Raw genomic sequence first — 15,968 nt, forward strand, 5'->3', positions numbered from 1 at the left:
CGATTTATTGTTTTTTAATATTATCCCGTTGACGTTTGACACGTCACTATAAAATGTTTATCATTAAATTTATTTAAAAAAAAAAAAAAAATAATAATAATAATAATAATAATAAATTTTGTTTTTTTTCTTTAACGATCATTCGATTCAGTTGTTGTTATGTTATTTCTAAATAGAATTTTTTTTTTTTTTTTCGAAATTATTGAGATTTTTTTTTTAAAATTGGCACGAAGCAAAGGTAAAAAAAAATATCGTTGAGAATTTTCATTTTTTATTTTTTATTCCATTCCATCCGGCGATTTGCTATAAATACATATACGCTCGTATAAAAAAGAAAGAAAAGAAGATAAAATGGTTGATTACAAAATTGTTTATTTAAATTTTCGAAATTAAGTTAATTTTTAACGCGAGTTGTAAAAAAAAAAAAAAATAAAAAAAAAATGAGAAGAACACCTAAAACTTTTACAATTTGTGTCTTGTCCCTCTGAATTTGATTCCAAATAAATTTTTTAAATTAAAATAATAATAATGATGATGATGATGATGATGATGAATTTTTCCAAATCGTTTAGTGTAAAATGTAAAAAATCCGGTTATGATAACAATGATGGTCAATTTAATTCCTTTGAATCGATTTCATATTGATCAAATCAAGGTGGAAATGTTTTATTATTATTATTATTATTAAAATGGTGAAGGAAGAAAAGAAATAGTTTAAAATGTAAATAATAATAATAATGATGATTTGTTAATTATTATTTTTAGATGTTGCTTCATCTGACCAGGAGGAACTTTTTATTAGAAAACTGCGTCAGTGTTGCGTGGCATTCGATTTCATGGATCCGGTGGCCGACTTGAAAGGAAAAGAAATAAAAAGGGCGACACTTAACGAGTTAGTGGACCACATAACCACTGGAAGAGGGGTTCTTACGGAGCCGGTTTATCCAGAAATTATAAAAATGGTACGTCGAAAATATATATATAAATAGGGGAAAGGAATGAAACGCGATTCATGGATTTTGTCTAGTGCCTGAAAAATAATAATAATAATAAACAGGCATCGGGAGAAGATTAGACGTTGTTAATTACAAAGATTAAACATAATACGTTAAAAACATCCTTTTTTTTTTTTTTTTTTTTTTTAATTTTATTTATAGAAGATGTAACACTTAAGGTCTAATTAACTAACTTAGCGGTTTTCCGTTGTGGAAAAAAAAAAAATGAAGAAATTTTTTTCGGTTTAACACAGTCGAAATTATTATTATTATTATTATTATTATTATTATTATTATTATTATTATTATTATCTGTTACTTTTCCATTTCTAATTATTTGAAGGCGTTAAATAAAGGATTGACATTATTAAAAAATTATTTTCAAATAGATTTCAGCTAATTTGTTCAGAACGCTCCCGCCAAGTGAGAATCCAGACTTTGATCCCGAAGAGGATGATCCAACGTTAGAAGCTTCATGGCCACATTTACAAGTATGTTACTATTATTATTATTATTATTATTTGCATTGATGCGACGAACAAAGAGGGAGGAGGGGAGGAGAAAAACAGAGACAAGGAGTGATAAAACATGTAAATTAATACTGCTACCCTTGTTTATTAAAAAGTTTGAATGGGAAAGGGGTATGGTTGTGGAAAATGGGAGAAAAGGGATTAGATGAAAATTTATTAATTATAATAAAGAAATATATAATAATAATCGGGAATGCAAAAGATTCCGGCAATGAGTTAATTTGACATTTTCACAAGATAAAAGTTGGCGACTTGTCTCTCTCTCTCTCTCTCTCCTTTTTTTTTTTTTTTTTTTTTCCTTCATAATTATTTATTTTCTATTTAAAATGTGTTTTTCAGTTGGTGTATGAATTCTTTTTGAGATTTCTCGAATCATCTGATTTTCAACCGACAATTGGTAAAAAAGTCATAGATCAAAAATTTGTGCTCCAAGTTTTAGATTTGTTCGACAGCGAAGATCCCCGGGAGCGTGACTACCTTAAAACGGTCCTTCATCGCGTTTACGGAAAGTTTTTAGGATTACGTGCTTTTATCCGAAAACAAATTAATAATATATTTCTTAGGTGAGTTATTAATTAATTAATTAGCCGACAATATTTTTTTCACCCGTATTTAATTTTTTTTTTTTTTGAAGAAGAAGAAGAGAGAGAGAGAAATAAATTTTCTTTCTTTCTTTCTTTCTTTCGGTTTTTGACGTAAAAATCAGGTACGGTGTTACCAACAACGTGCCTGATGTATTTACTCCATGCTCACGGTGTTGAAATATTTTTTTGATTTTAACATTTTTTTTTCTTTAAAAATTTATTTTTAATTATAAATCAATTTAAATCTCCGTTAAAAAATAAAAAAACTAAAACCTTATGGTACCTTAAATTTTAATATATATAACTAATTTTTTTTGTTTAAAAAATTTTTCAGGTTTGTGTATGAAACGGAACATTTTAATGGAGTAGGTGAATTATTGGAAATTTTAGGGAGGTACGTAATTTTTTTAACTTGACAACAAAATCTCTTTATTATTATTATTATTATTATTATTATTAAGTTATTGGTAAAATGTAATAATTTTTATTTTTTTTTTTAATATTCAGTATAATTAATGGATTCGCGCTGCCGTTAAAATCAGAACACAAACAGTTTTTAGTCAAGGTGTTGATTCCTTTACACAAGGTTAAGTGCCTGGCGCTTTACCATGCTCAGCTCACATATTGTATCGTGCAATTTTTGGAGAAAGACGCCACATTAACGGAACCCGTGTTCAAGGGATTGTTGAAAATATGGCCGAAAACATGCAGTCAAAAAGAAGTTTGTGTTTCACCGATCATCATCATTATTATTATTAACAAATTTAATTTTTATTATTATTATTTTTTTTTATTTATTTAATTCCAGGTAATGTTTCTTGGAGAAATTGAAGAAATACTAGATGTCATTGAACCCTCACAATTTAACAAAATTCAGGAACCCTTATTTAGGCAAATATCAAGATGTGTATCGAGTCCACACTTTCAGGTGAGATGTCATCTCTTTGCCTTTTGTCAGTGTCACGGTTATAACTCTTTGTTAAATATTGTGTCCACTTTTCCTCTTCTTGTCATTAAAGGTTGCAGAAAGAGCTTTGTATTTTTGGAATAACGAATACATAATGAGTTTAATAGAAGAAAACAATCAAGTGATTATGCCAATAATGTTTCCAGCTCTATATCGCATAAGCAAAGAGCATTGGAATCAAACGATAGTTGCTCTTGTATATAACGTCTTGAAAACATTTATGGAAATGAATAGTAAATTATTTGATGAGCTCACGGCTTCGTACAAATCCGAAAGACAAAAGTAAGTCGTCGAATTTTGATTTTTTTTTTTTTTTTTTTAGTTTAAGGGGTAGTCACGTGCGTAACGTACCATTTGCAGAATACTTCGATGAGGTTCCCTCTCCCGCTCCGCCCCCCCGGCCCCCTCCCCCCCTTTAAAACGAAATTTGTTTCATTTTAATCAACTTTACTATTTTATTATTGCTTAACAATGTTGTCGCCCTTGGTTGTCTGCCCACGCACACACACTCAGGCACAGGCACACAATCAGTTTTTTTTTTTTTTTTTTTTTTTTTTTTTTTATTGTTGTTGTTATTATTATTATTATTATTATTATATTTTCAGGGAAAAAAAGAGAGAAAAAGAGCGAGACGAATTATGGAAAAGATTAGGTGAACTTGAAATCAGTAAAAAAAATAAAGAAAAATGTCCTAAAAAGTGATATTTTTTTTTATATCAATGAGAAAACGGCGATTATTAATTTTGTTGCTGTTGGTAGAATTGTAAATAAAGTATAAAAGAAAAAAAAAATTGAGTATAAAACAAACAAAAAACCAAAAAAAAAAAAAAAAAAACTAAAAAAAAACTAAAAAAAAAAAAAAAAAAAAAACAAAAACAAAAACTAATACCTTTAAAAGAATAAAAAAAAAAAAAAAAGATGATGTGATGATGATGATGATGATAATATGATGATGATGATGATGATTATGTTGTTGATGTTGATGATAGTGATATAATAATAATAATAATGGTGGTAATAATAATAATAATATTAATATATATATATATATAATAATAATAAAACTTAGTTTTAAAAATTAAATTGCTAAATAAAAAAATTATATATATATATATATATATAAACAAGCCGAAAAGTTATTTTTATATTATTATAATTCGGATCTTAGGGTCGAAAGATGCGAAAGGGAAAGGTGGGGGGAAGGAGGTGGATGAAAGGGGGGGGGGTTTAATAAAAAAAAAAAAAAAAAACAAAATGGCTTCAAGCTTAAATTTTTTTTGTTTTTCTCATGAATGAATGAATGATCAATGATATTAAAATAGAAAAAACAATGAATAGTTGCCATCTTTGAATAAATAAATAAATAAATATTTGTTCGTCAGATCTCACTCATCGAACTCTATTATTATTATTATTATTATTATCAATTATTATTATTATTATCATTATTATTATTATTATTATTATTATTATTAATATTAATAGAACTAGTTTAAAAAAAAAAAAAAAAATTTATAATTGTCTTTTTCTTTCATTTTCATATACTCATCACGTAATCAATCATACATAGAAAATCTCTCTCTCTCTCTCTCTCTCTCTCTCTCTATCTCTATCTCTATCTATCTGTATTTATATATATCTATCTATCTCACTTTTTAGTTGTTTAAGGTTCTAAATATTTTTTTTTAATTAAATGGTAAAAAAAAGAAAAGAAATTAATTTGCTGCATTTTATTTCAATTATTTATTTATTATTTAATGTTTAATAAATTTTTCAATCGCGGCTTTATTAATAAAAATAAATAAATATATATTTAATTTAAAAACGTGCATGTGCATATAAATAAATAAATAAATAAATAAAACGACTCTATGTGATTATTATTATTATTATTATTATTAAGTTTTATATTAGATATTTTTTCAAAGTGCTTTTCTCAATAATAATAAATAATAATAAATCATACCGAATAATAATAATAATTTTTTTGTTTTCGTTTTTAAATCATATTAATTAATAATGGAAGGATTAATTAATATTGTCTTGCCGGATTTAAATAAATAAATAAATATATGTATCGATGAATGATTGATTGATTGATTGATTGATCGGTTGAATCTTCATTTAAATTTTTTATTATTAATTAAAGAATAATGATTGATTAATTAATTATTATTATTATTATTATTATTAGTTGATTTTTTTTTTTTTTTTTTGTAAAGCTGTTATTAAAAAATAATAATAATGATAATGATAATGGTGATTTTTCTTTTTTCTTTTTTTTTTTTTTTTTTGAAAGAATAGTCACATTATTATTATTATCATTATTATTATTATTATTATTATTATCATTATTATTATTATTATTATTATTATTTCAATAAGTGTTTTTGTATAGACGTTTTTTTTTTAGTTAAATAATTTTTATAACGACTAACAAACAACACAGCAGTTTACTTTATTAGTCAAAAAAATATAAAGAAAAATAAATAAATAAATAAATATTTATTTACATAATTTTGATAATCATTGGGATTTGATTCGAATCTATTATTATTATTATTATTATTATTATTATTATTATTATTATTATTATTATTATTATTTCTTTCGAACGCGATCGTTTATTGTTTGACAAAAGTGAAAATCAATTAATTAATTTTTTAATCATGTTTATTCTCTTTGTGTCAAATAATTTGTTTATTATTATTATTATTATTATTATTATTATTTCAGGTTTTCGTTTGTTAGAATATATAAATGTATTATGAATCTCACATTATTATCATTTTTTACGGTGTATATGTGATAACAGACGTAAAAATTGACGGTTACGATTATATATATATATAATAATAATAAAACAAACGCCGACACAAAACGCCTTTTTGTGCCTTTTTGTCTGTTTTAATTCACGCACGTGCGCACGTGCACACGCGAACATGCACACGGGGATTCATTTCCCTGGATCGCGTATGGTTTCCATTAAAGTGAAAAAAAAGTTTTTGTTTTTTATTTTGTCTCATCGGTTGTTCGTTTGTTTGTTTTTTTTGTTGTTTTCTTATCGTAATTGTTTGTTTAGTATAGCATAGTCATGACAATGCAATGTTAAAATATTAATTTTGTAAAAAACTTTTGTCTTTTGAGGGGAGAGAAAACGCAAACCTTTTGATTATTATTATTATCATTTTTTCATTTCTTTTATCGAATTTCTTAAATATTATCATCATCATCATCATCACCATCATTTAATCAATTGAAAATTTTTGTTTTTCTTCTCCTCTTATCAGTAACAAAAAAAAAAGAAAGAAAGAAGGAAGATGATAATAGCGTTTTACTCAATTTTAAATAAATAAATAATAATAATAATAATAATAATTAATATTTATTAAATTAAAATAATTGAATCTCTAAAATATTATTTGAATGATCTGGAAAAAAAAAAATTATTTATTTTATTTATTTATTTATTTATTACCTAATAATTACGTCCCTTTTATCGTTATTATCATTATCATTATTATTATTACATTGCCATTACAACGTTTTTTTTTTTTTTTTTTTTTTTGCAAAGTAATTACTAAAGTAAATAATAAAAACTGTAGTGTAAAATAATAATAATAATAATAATAATAATAATAATAATAATAATAATAATAATAATAATTGGATAATAAATATAAGTTTAATGATAAAGAATAAAAATTTTTTATTCTGCTGCTGTTGACGCCGCCGCCGCCGCACCCCCCCCCACCCCCGCCGCCTCCTCCGCATCAATGGGCTTATTATTATTATTATTATTACTATTACTATCGTCATTGTTTATATATATATTTGTTTTTTTACCGCGTTTTTTTAATTTTATAAAAAAAAAAAAAAAAAAAAAAACGTTAGAAAAGAATTTACGCGGTGATAATAATAATAATAATAAATTTAAATCGTATACTCATCATCATCGTCATCGTCATCGTCAAGTTCGCGTTATGTGATTGATTGATTGATTAAAAAAAAAAAAATAATTCACACCGCCTTTTATTAATAATTTTGTTTTATCGTTTTTGTCATTCGTCGTAAGAAGACATTTTTTTTTAAATAGAAATTTAATTTGAGTTTAAAAAAAAAGTAAAAAATGGATAGAAATAATGATGATATTTGATAATTTTTCCCACTGTTGTCACGAACATAGGTTTTTTTTTTCTCTCTCTCTCTCTCTCTATCTCTCTCTTTCCATTACATGCCTTTTTATTAGAGGTAATAATAATGATAATGATAAGTTATTTCGATCGAATGCGAATGTTTGTAGTCGATGTAAAATTAAGAATAAATTAAAAAAAAAAAAAATTGCACTACCCTTTCACGAGTGTTTGTTGCTTAGGACAAAAAAAAAAAAAAATAATTAAATAGTAATTAATGATGATGATGATAATAATAATGATAATGATAATGCTAATAAATTTAATAAATATATTAATAAATGAAAATCTCTTATATATATATATATATATATATATAGTTAAATGACTTTTAATATCGACCTGTTTTTATTAACTGTTATTATTATTATTATTATTATTATTTAAGATTGGATGTATTGAGAAAATGTGCTTACATTTTAAAATAAATGTGTGTAATGTGTTTATTATTATTATTATTATTATTATTATTAATTAATTTTTAAAAAAAAGAAATTGTACCAATAGTATGCAACAATCTCTCTCTCTCTTATATATATATATTTTTCTTTAAAATTTTTATTATTCTCCATCCCTTTTGTATGTATATATATATAATTTGAAAAATTAATTAAATATAATATACCGTTTTCAAAAAAAAAAAAATTATGAATAATTTAAAAAAAAAAAAAGCAAATTATTAATACATGTTTTATTTCATTTTCAATTTTCTTTTTTCGATATTTTTTTCGTTTTTTTTTTTAAGAAAAAGAATTTTCGTGTCGGCCATTTTGTTTTTTACCAAAAAAATAATATTAAATAATGGTATTGGAATTTTCGTTGGTCAAATTCGAGCGCGCGTGACGTATGATTTGAAGACAAGGTTGCCAACTTAAATTGTGACGTATAATTTTTTTTTGTTCGAATCAAGTCGAGTGACGGTTAGTTTGATGATTTTCGTTTTATTTTAAATGTAATAATTTATTTTATTTCGTTTTTCGTTTTAAATATTTATATTTAAAGTTATTAATTATTAATTGTTGTTTAAAACGGTTGCTTTTTTTTAAAAAGTAAGTTTTAAGGACTTGAAAAAAGAAGAAGGAGAAAAATTTTGTTTTTTTTTTTTTATGTCCAATGGATGATTGTTATGGAATAAAAAAGGTAAATGTTAATTAATTAAATTATTTTAAAACGCTTTTTTTTTAATTGCTGAAAAATGCTGAATATATGATTGATTTTCATATTTAGTTTCATCATTCAGATTTTGGAAAGTAATTAAAATCTTTATGTAGGTTTGTTTACTCCTCCCACAACTGGTTCATCACCTTTTTTGTAAGCCCAAGCCATTCTTTTTGATATAAAACCAATTCCAATATCACCCTTGTTGGAAACTGTTATGGCTCCAGCTGTGTCACCAACAACAGACCCCATATAATTAAGAGCATCATCAGTTGCTTCTTGAGCTTTTTTACCTTTACAATTTTATCATTTAATAATAGTATTATTAATTATGAAATATGTCAATTACTTAAAATTACCTTGTTCCATTAAATTTAATATGCGGTTAGACAAACAGACTCTCATTATTGATTCTCCTTTTCCTGTTGCTGACACAGCACCAATTTTATCATCAGCATAACCTCCACTACCTTTAACATTAAATGTAATCAAATATCATTTGACAGATTTTTCTTCTTATTTTATTTACCTGGTATTGGAGTATCTCCAAGTCGACCTGGTGCTTTTCCAGTTGTACCACCTGTTGATGTTGCCATAGCAACTTTTCCACTTTTACTAACTGCAACAGCTCCAACAGTTCCATTTCCAAAAAGTCTTAAAGTAATAAATTCACATAAATACGTACATAATTTTTTTTTGAGATAATTAATTCTTATTACCCTGCATCTTCACATGAAGATTTTCCTTTTAAAAAATTTTCCAAATTATTAATTGCAGTTTGGGTTACCATTCTATAAGCAGGTACTGTTTTCATTCCTTGTTCTGCAGCAAATCTTTGAGCTCCTTCTCCAACCAACATTGCATGCGGTGAATTTTCCATAACTTTTCTAGCCAAAGCAACCGGATGTAGAATGTGACGTACACATCCCACGCTACCTGTTTTGAAAATTTCAATTGTAAAAACAAAAAACCTTTAAAAAAATGTTTTTTGAATTTAAAATTTTTACCCAGATTAAGAGTTGTTCCTTCCATTATAATGGCATCAGTTTCCAATTCTCCATCTAACGTAAGGACCCCACCGGTACCTTTAAAAATTTTTAAGCATAAAAATTCCTTAAAAAACACATTAATAATAATAATAAGGTATAAAAACCTGCATTGAAACGAGGATCATCTTCCATTTGTTCGACAGCAGCTTGTACAGCATCTAAAGGAGAATCGGTTTTTATTAGAACGTCATAACCCTTTTCTGCAGCTTTTTTAACACCGGAAATGACGTCTGAAACTGTTTCGTCAGCAATGTTACCAGCTCCACCGTGAACAAGAACAACAGGTACGACCATTTTTTATAAATATTATTATTATTGCATGAAAATAACACTTTGAAAAATTATAACGCGTGCGTGTGTGTGTGTGCGTAAAAGAAACAAAGAAAAAATTATTTTATTTGTTGATTTAAATTATTATCAAAAAAATGATAAAAAAAAGAAAAGCCTAAAACACGGGGCGGTAATCAATAAATAATTGATTTTGTCATTATTATCTTAAAATTTTTTTATCTATTTCCCCGAAAAGAAAATTTTCTTTCTTTTTACTTTTTTAATAACACTATATAAACTTAATTATTATCATTATTATTTTCCCTTAGTCATTATTAATAAATAAAACAAAATAATTTAACGCCATTAATCTCGTTTATTACAACAACAACAACAATAGAAAAACAAAAGAAAAAATAAAACTTTTAATCGAGTTACATAAAATTATTGTTGTTATGTAATAATAATAATAATAATAATTTTCTAATTTACGATCGTTTGTTTTAAAATTTTTTTTTTTTTATTTATTTTTTACAACAAAATTTTGCTCGTTTATTCACGTTTCACAATAAAATTTCATTTCATTCATCAATCAATTCCCCCCCCTTCCCGCGCGCGTGCCCCCCTTTCTCCCCGGATTCGAGTAAAAAAACAAAAATCTTAATTATTATTATTATTATTATAGTAATTCCTTTTCTAATTTGATACGATTCGTAGGTTTTCGGTAAATATTTTGGTTTGCGAAACATATGAGGAAATATTATTTATAATAATAATAATAATATATTTATCTACATAATTTTATTTACATAAAATTTTACTTTTGTACTTGTTTTTACACGTGTGTGCACGTGTGGGTGTGTGGGTGCGTGTATACCAATCGCGACTAATTAAAATAATTTCTAACATATTATAAATAAATATATTTTTTTTTTAATAACTAACTAATAACAAATTTTTACGAATGAGTATATTTTTTTTTTTGTTATTATCGAAAGGTAGAATTTAAATACAAATGATTAAGAATGATCCGGCATTTCGACTCCAGCGTGTATGGGTCCTTTTCCTTTTTTAAAACCCCAAGCCATTCTTTTCGTACAAAAAGCAATACCGATATCACCACAATTAGATAATGTTATAGCACCAGCAGCATCACCAACCGTAGATTGCATGTAACATAATGCTTCTTCCGTTGCTTTTTGTGCCGACATGCCTTTGGATAAATAATAACATTAAATTATAATCGAAAGAAAAATTATGAAAATTCGACCGATAGTGACGTACCTTGTTTCATGAGATTTAAAATCCTGTAGGATAAACAAACTCTCATAATTGATTCACCTCTTCCCGTTGCCGAAACTGCTCCCACGTCATCCTGTGCATAACAACCGCCTCCCGGTATTGGAGTATCACCCAAACGCCCCGGTGGTTTCCCTAAAGTTCCTCCTGTTGATGTCGCACTTGCAATATTTCCACATGCGTCTAAAACCACGGCACCGACAGTACCGACTCCAGCACCGCATCTTTAATAAAAAAGGAAAAATATTTTTAACAGTTCTTTAAAGTGTGCTTTCGAAATAAAACAAACTAACTCGAATTCGGTATCGGCACATTCAGGATTGCATGAAAATTTTTCGTAACTAATAATTGATGATTCCGTAACCAAATCGTATGTGGGTGTCGATGTAAAACCTTCATCTTTGGCAAATTGTGCTGCTCCTTCTCCTACCAACATGCAAGCACGTGATTTTTCCATAACTTTACGAGCCAATGCAACAGGATGAAGAATATTTTTAACGGCTCCAACACTTCCTTAAAAAAAAAAACAAATATATTTTTCTCTCTCTCTCTCTCTTCCCTTTTCTCTCTCTCTCTTCAATCCAAAAAAATGTTACCAAAATTTAATGTTTTCCCTTCCATAATAATTGCATCCAATTCAACTTCACCAAATGAATTTAAAACTGCTCCCCTTCCTGAAATTTTTACATAAAAAATTCACAAAATTTATTGTAATTAATTTTAATTTCGTCACAATAAAAGGAAAATTGGTACCTGCATTAAATGCCGGATCAGCTTCCATGACTTCAACACAGGCTTGAGCAGCATCAACACAATTTCCTCCATTTGAAAGAACTTCATAACCTTTTATCACGGCACATTTAATACCTTTAACCATTTCACATATGTTTTCATCAGATATATTTCCGGCTCCCCCGTGTACCAAAATAACAGGTACGACCATTTTCTTCCTTTTTCTTTAAAAAAAAAAAAAAAAAAATTAATTAAATGATAATAACTGACTGCAGTCAAAACAAATATGCCAAAGACTTATGGCGAAATAAATGAAAAAAAAAAAAAAAAAAAAATTCTTAGAGAAGTCAACAACAAGAGTTGAGGTCAAAAACTGGGGCCTTGACACATTCAAGGTTTTTTTGATAATATAATAAAAAAAATTTATCTTAATTTCTGCATTTCTCTCACGCACATACATATTCCTTACAATTTCATTTATTCTATTATTATTATTATTATTATTATTTAATTTTTTATTACAATTTTGAAGGTTAGTAATTAAACGTAAGAAGGAATATTTATTACAAAAAAAAAAAAAAAAAAATTACATGAGAGAATCCATCATCTTATTCATTCAAATTAAAAATTTTAATTGATTATTTATATGTTATACAATTGTATTTAAAAAAAAATATTGCTTAATTATTATTAAACATTGAACTGATAATGACATTTTTTATATATATATATATATTTTATGACTTTTTTATCACTTTAAACTTGTTAATTTTTGATAATAATAATAATATGTTTTTTCAATGAAAAATTATCTTAGCTTTTTTTCAATATAGTTAAATCCATGGAAATGATTTTATATTTTGATAATATTAATTAAGCAATAATATTACTTTGTAGTTTTTTTCTTAATAATTTACTTTTAATAACTTTAAACATGTTTAGTTAACTTGATTAAAGCCTTTTTTAAATTATGTACCTGACTTGATGATCATTTTTTTTATTTTTTGAAATTTTAATATATATATATATATGTATATATACACCTTTAAAAAAATAATTATGTTTTAATTATTGATAATATTATGTTTTTATTATCTTACTCGTTTATTTGTTTTTTTTCAAGATGTTTTTGAATGATGTTCTTGATTTTTTAAGTGACCATAGCATTTTATAACGTTTTCATTTCTTATATGAAACTTAATATAACTGACTTGCAATTTATCTCCATTCCTTCGAATAATAATAATAATTTTATTTTTAAATGTATTTATGTATGTAAAAGTTATTAATTATTAAGAAAATAATTTTTTTTTTTTCTATTATTATTTCCTTCATCGTGAATTTTTTATAATTTTTTTTTGTTACTTTTATAAAAATTTTATATATATATTTTTTTTATTTTTGATTGTAATTTTAAAAAATAAACATTTTTAAATCGTTAGCGATCGAACGCGTTGCCAACTTTAACAAAAAAAAAAAAAAAAATAGTTTCCTTTGTGGTATGACAGGTGCTGCTTCCTATAATTTCATGATTATGTTTTTGTACGTGAAATCACTTTAAGATTATAATTAATTTTTTTTTTTTTTTTTTTTTTTTTTTTTGTCATGGCTATTAGGAATTTATTGTTGTTAAGTCAGTTGACTGGTTATATTATTGCATTAATATTATCATTATGTATTACAATTCCTATGAGTTTACATCAAGATGAATTTAAGTACGTAATCGTTTTATGTACACAAATTTATAGTTGACGTTTAGATATGTAAAAAAAATTTTTTTTTTTTTTTTTTTTTTTTTTTTAGAGGCCACTGTTTATTATTTTCAACGGGTGAATGGCAAGAATCCGATGGTCAATTTGTTGTAAAATGGGCATCGCAAGCTTTTTGTAATTATATTATACTTGTGGGCGTGATACTTTTCGTTTCATCTGCGTTTCAAATATACAGAATGTCAGTGTTTGTATATAAGGGAACCGACAGTAGTTTTTTATCCGCTTTTCTTGACGTTATAGGTTGTTTATTGTTATGTTTAATGACAATAATAGCAGCCTTGATTGTTACATTAGGTTTTACACAATGGTGTAATGAAATGATAAGAAGATTTCCATCATGCGATTTAGCAGCTGGAAATGCTATAGATAAACAAGATGGTATAGACACGACAGGGTTTTATATTGAAATAGGAGTAGCACAATTTGCCATTTGGGGATCTTGGGCTACATGGGTGGGTCTTTCTGTTTGTTCAATATTAAAATTATGTCGGTATCATCAATTGGAAAACATTAAAGTTAGCATGTACAGAGAAAGGCAAAAATTAATCAATGAAGTTCCCGGGTCTTCCTCAGGGGATCCGAGCAGTAATTTTGACGATATTGTTCCCGGGTCAAAGGAATAACTTTCTAATGTTGATTAAAATAAACATAAATTTAAGGTTTTAAAAGTCGAATGTGTAAAAATTTATAATAAAGGAAAAATCTTCCAAAAAAACCAAAATTGTGCTGCACAAGTAAAATAATGAAAATTATATAATGTATACTACTATGTAAAGACAATAAGTTTGAGTAGTTTCAAAAGTATTCGATAAACATTTAAAACGACTCAAAACAATATTTTACTTTTTTATGCCAGTTATTCGAGTAAAAACAAGTATCTCTTCTCCTATTAAAGATTTCATCATTATTATATTTTATTCAGATTATTATTTATTATGTGTATTTTAATTTAAAAAACTCTTTGTTTAAAGGAAAATCAATAAAAAAAAAAAAAAAATTTTGTAAGTTATAAAAGGCAGTTTGAGAAACCAAAAATATGACATAAATTATGTACAATAACTTTGTTAAATTTAACAATGCTTTTAAAAAAAATTATTATGAAATTGTAAAAATTATAATTATTATTAATATTATCGATTAGTATTTAGTTTTAAAAAGTAGGAAACAATAGTTTAATGTAAATAAGTATTAATAATTATTATTGTGATCAATTAATTTTTATAATATTTTTAAATATTTTTTAAAATTAAATATTATTTTTGTAAATAAAATTTAATAATTATTTATATGAGATTTTTTATTTTATTTTAAAGTATGTTTGTCGCCATAAAAAACTCTACTTATTTATTTATTTAAATTTAGAAAAAAAAAAAACAACTGAAATTTAAAATTATTTAATTTTTATAATTATTTTTATCTATTATATTATGTTCATTATTATCAATGACCTTTTGACATTTTTCAGGTAGTATCATCATACCATGTTTCATAAAACTTTTTAGTTTTAGGAGCAAAAAACTGGTCCATGCAGTTTTGACCTTATTGTCGTTTTGGAATTTTTGTACGTACAAAAAAGTTTTTTTGTGATCTGAAAAATTTGAAGATAGGTCAAGATGTCGATGGGGCCGGGAGTTAGTGGCGTGCTCCTGTAATCCAGCTACTTGGAGGCCGGGTGCAGCGGATGACTGATCGTGTAATTCCGCCGGCTTACAGAGTATTTAGAGACTTGTTCTCGATGCGCGGCGGTTGAGAGCCGTTTTCTCCGGTCGCAGACGAAGAGTCAGACCTGTACCTTACCAACCTTCCGGGGAGAAAAAGAGTCAAGGGACTCGGCACTTTTTTTTCAGGATTTCATCATCCTGCTCCGGGCAAACGGGGATGCGAGCGGAAGGACGGCGAGAAGATCTTCTTGCGGGGGATCGACTCGTCTCCGGAAACTCGTCATTCTCGGGAGATGGTTCGCATGCTTAAGGACGGTGCGTGCGATTCATTCCAACGGCAGAAAGAAGATACGAACAAAGATGAAGGTCGGGACGACGACGTCGGAGTCCGCACCGGTCGGATTCTCGCTCTTCGGACTGCAAGAGTCAACCGAACGGCGACAGGAGCGAAACACGGACGGACTGAGGGGGATGTTTCGTCGGGTCCGATACTTCAAAACTTCTCACCGCCTTCGGAAGCTCACTTTGTCTCTGGGGGAGGCGGTAGGTCGGTACCGTCTCCCGAGGCACGAGGGAGGAAAGGATTCGTCCCGGTACTCCGAGTCGGGCTCCGGATCTCTTTCTCGATTACGTCGGGGGGAGATTCGTCCCGGCTTCAGTGCGTCAGCGTTCTTCTCGGCGATCGGAGTCTGGCAAACTTTCGGTCGTCGCGGGGTCGTCGAGGGGGGGAACGGGGATTAATGTTTCTGATTTTCAGG

At 26.9% G+C, this 15,968-nt stretch overlaps 4 protein-coding genes across 4 annotated transcripts in view; 2 read left to right on the forward strand and 2 right to left on the reverse strand.

Moving 5' to 3' along the window:
• Nucleotides 1-3,778, forward strand: part of Phum_PHUM334010 (serine/threonine-protein phosphatase 2A 56 kDa regulatory subunit epsilon isoform, putative) — a gene marked incomplete at both ends in the record, with an annotated part of 11,792 nt that extends 8,014 nt beyond the window's left edge. Inside the window, 8 exons of the mRNA XM_002427609.1 lie at nt 766-962; nt 1,385-1,486; nt 1,865-2,088; nt 2,444-2,503; nt 2,617-2,830; nt 2,918-3,037; nt 3,129-3,358; nt 3,682-3,778. Coding sequence (XP_002427654.1) covers nt 766-962; nt 1,385-1,486; nt 1,865-2,088; nt 2,444-2,503; nt 2,617-2,830; nt 2,918-3,037; nt 3,129-3,358; nt 3,682-3,778 — 1,244 coding nt within the window. The remainder of the gene's footprint in view (nt 1-765; nt 963-1,384; nt 1,487-1,864; nt 2,089-2,443; nt 2,504-2,616; nt 2,831-2,917; nt 3,038-3,128; nt 3,359-3,681) is intronic.
• A 4,754-nt stretch (nt 3,779-8,532) lies between these two features.
• On the reverse strand, nt 8,533-9,770 carry Phum_PHUM334220 (L-asparaginase, putative; the record flags this gene model as incomplete). The annotated part of the gene is made up of 6 exons (XM_002427610.1): nt 8,533-8,720; nt 8,787-8,897; nt 8,957-9,081; nt 9,147-9,363; nt 9,435-9,512; nt 9,581-9,770. The coding sequence occupies 6 exons, from the start codon at nt 9,768-9,770 to the stop codon at nt 8,533-8,535; spliced, it is 909 nt and encodes a 302-aa protein (XP_002427655.1).
• A 995-nt stretch (nt 9,771-10,765) lies between these two features.
• Phum_PHUM334230 (N, putative) lies at nt 10,766-11,988 on the reverse strand (the record flags this gene model as incomplete). The annotated part of the gene is made up of 5 exons (XM_002427611.1): nt 10,766-10,959; nt 11,031-11,269; nt 11,300-11,558; nt 11,642-11,719; nt 11,799-11,988. 5 exons carry the CDS (start codon nt 11,986-11,988, stop codon nt 10,766-10,768), a joined length of 960 nt encoding a protein of 319 aa, XP_002427656.1.
• A 1,394-nt stretch (nt 11,989-13,382) lies between these two features.
• Nucleotides 13,383-14,172, forward strand: Phum_PHUM334240 (uncharacterized protein; the record flags this gene model as incomplete). The annotated part of the gene is made up of 2 exons (XM_002427612.1): nt 13,383-13,492; nt 13,581-14,172. The coding sequence occupies 2 exons, from the start codon at nt 13,383-13,385 to the stop codon at nt 14,170-14,172; spliced, it is 702 nt and encodes a 233-aa protein (XP_002427657.1).
• Nucleotides 14,173-15,968: the final 1,796 nt, after the last annotated feature.

Source organism: Pediculus humanus, genomic scaffold, assembly GCF_000006295.1.
Source record: "Pediculus humanus corporis 1103172107743 genomic scaffold, whole genome shotgun sequence".
Classification (NCBI taxonomy): domain Eukaryota; kingdom Metazoa; phylum Arthropoda; class Insecta; order Psocodea; family Pediculidae; genus Pediculus; species Pediculus humanus.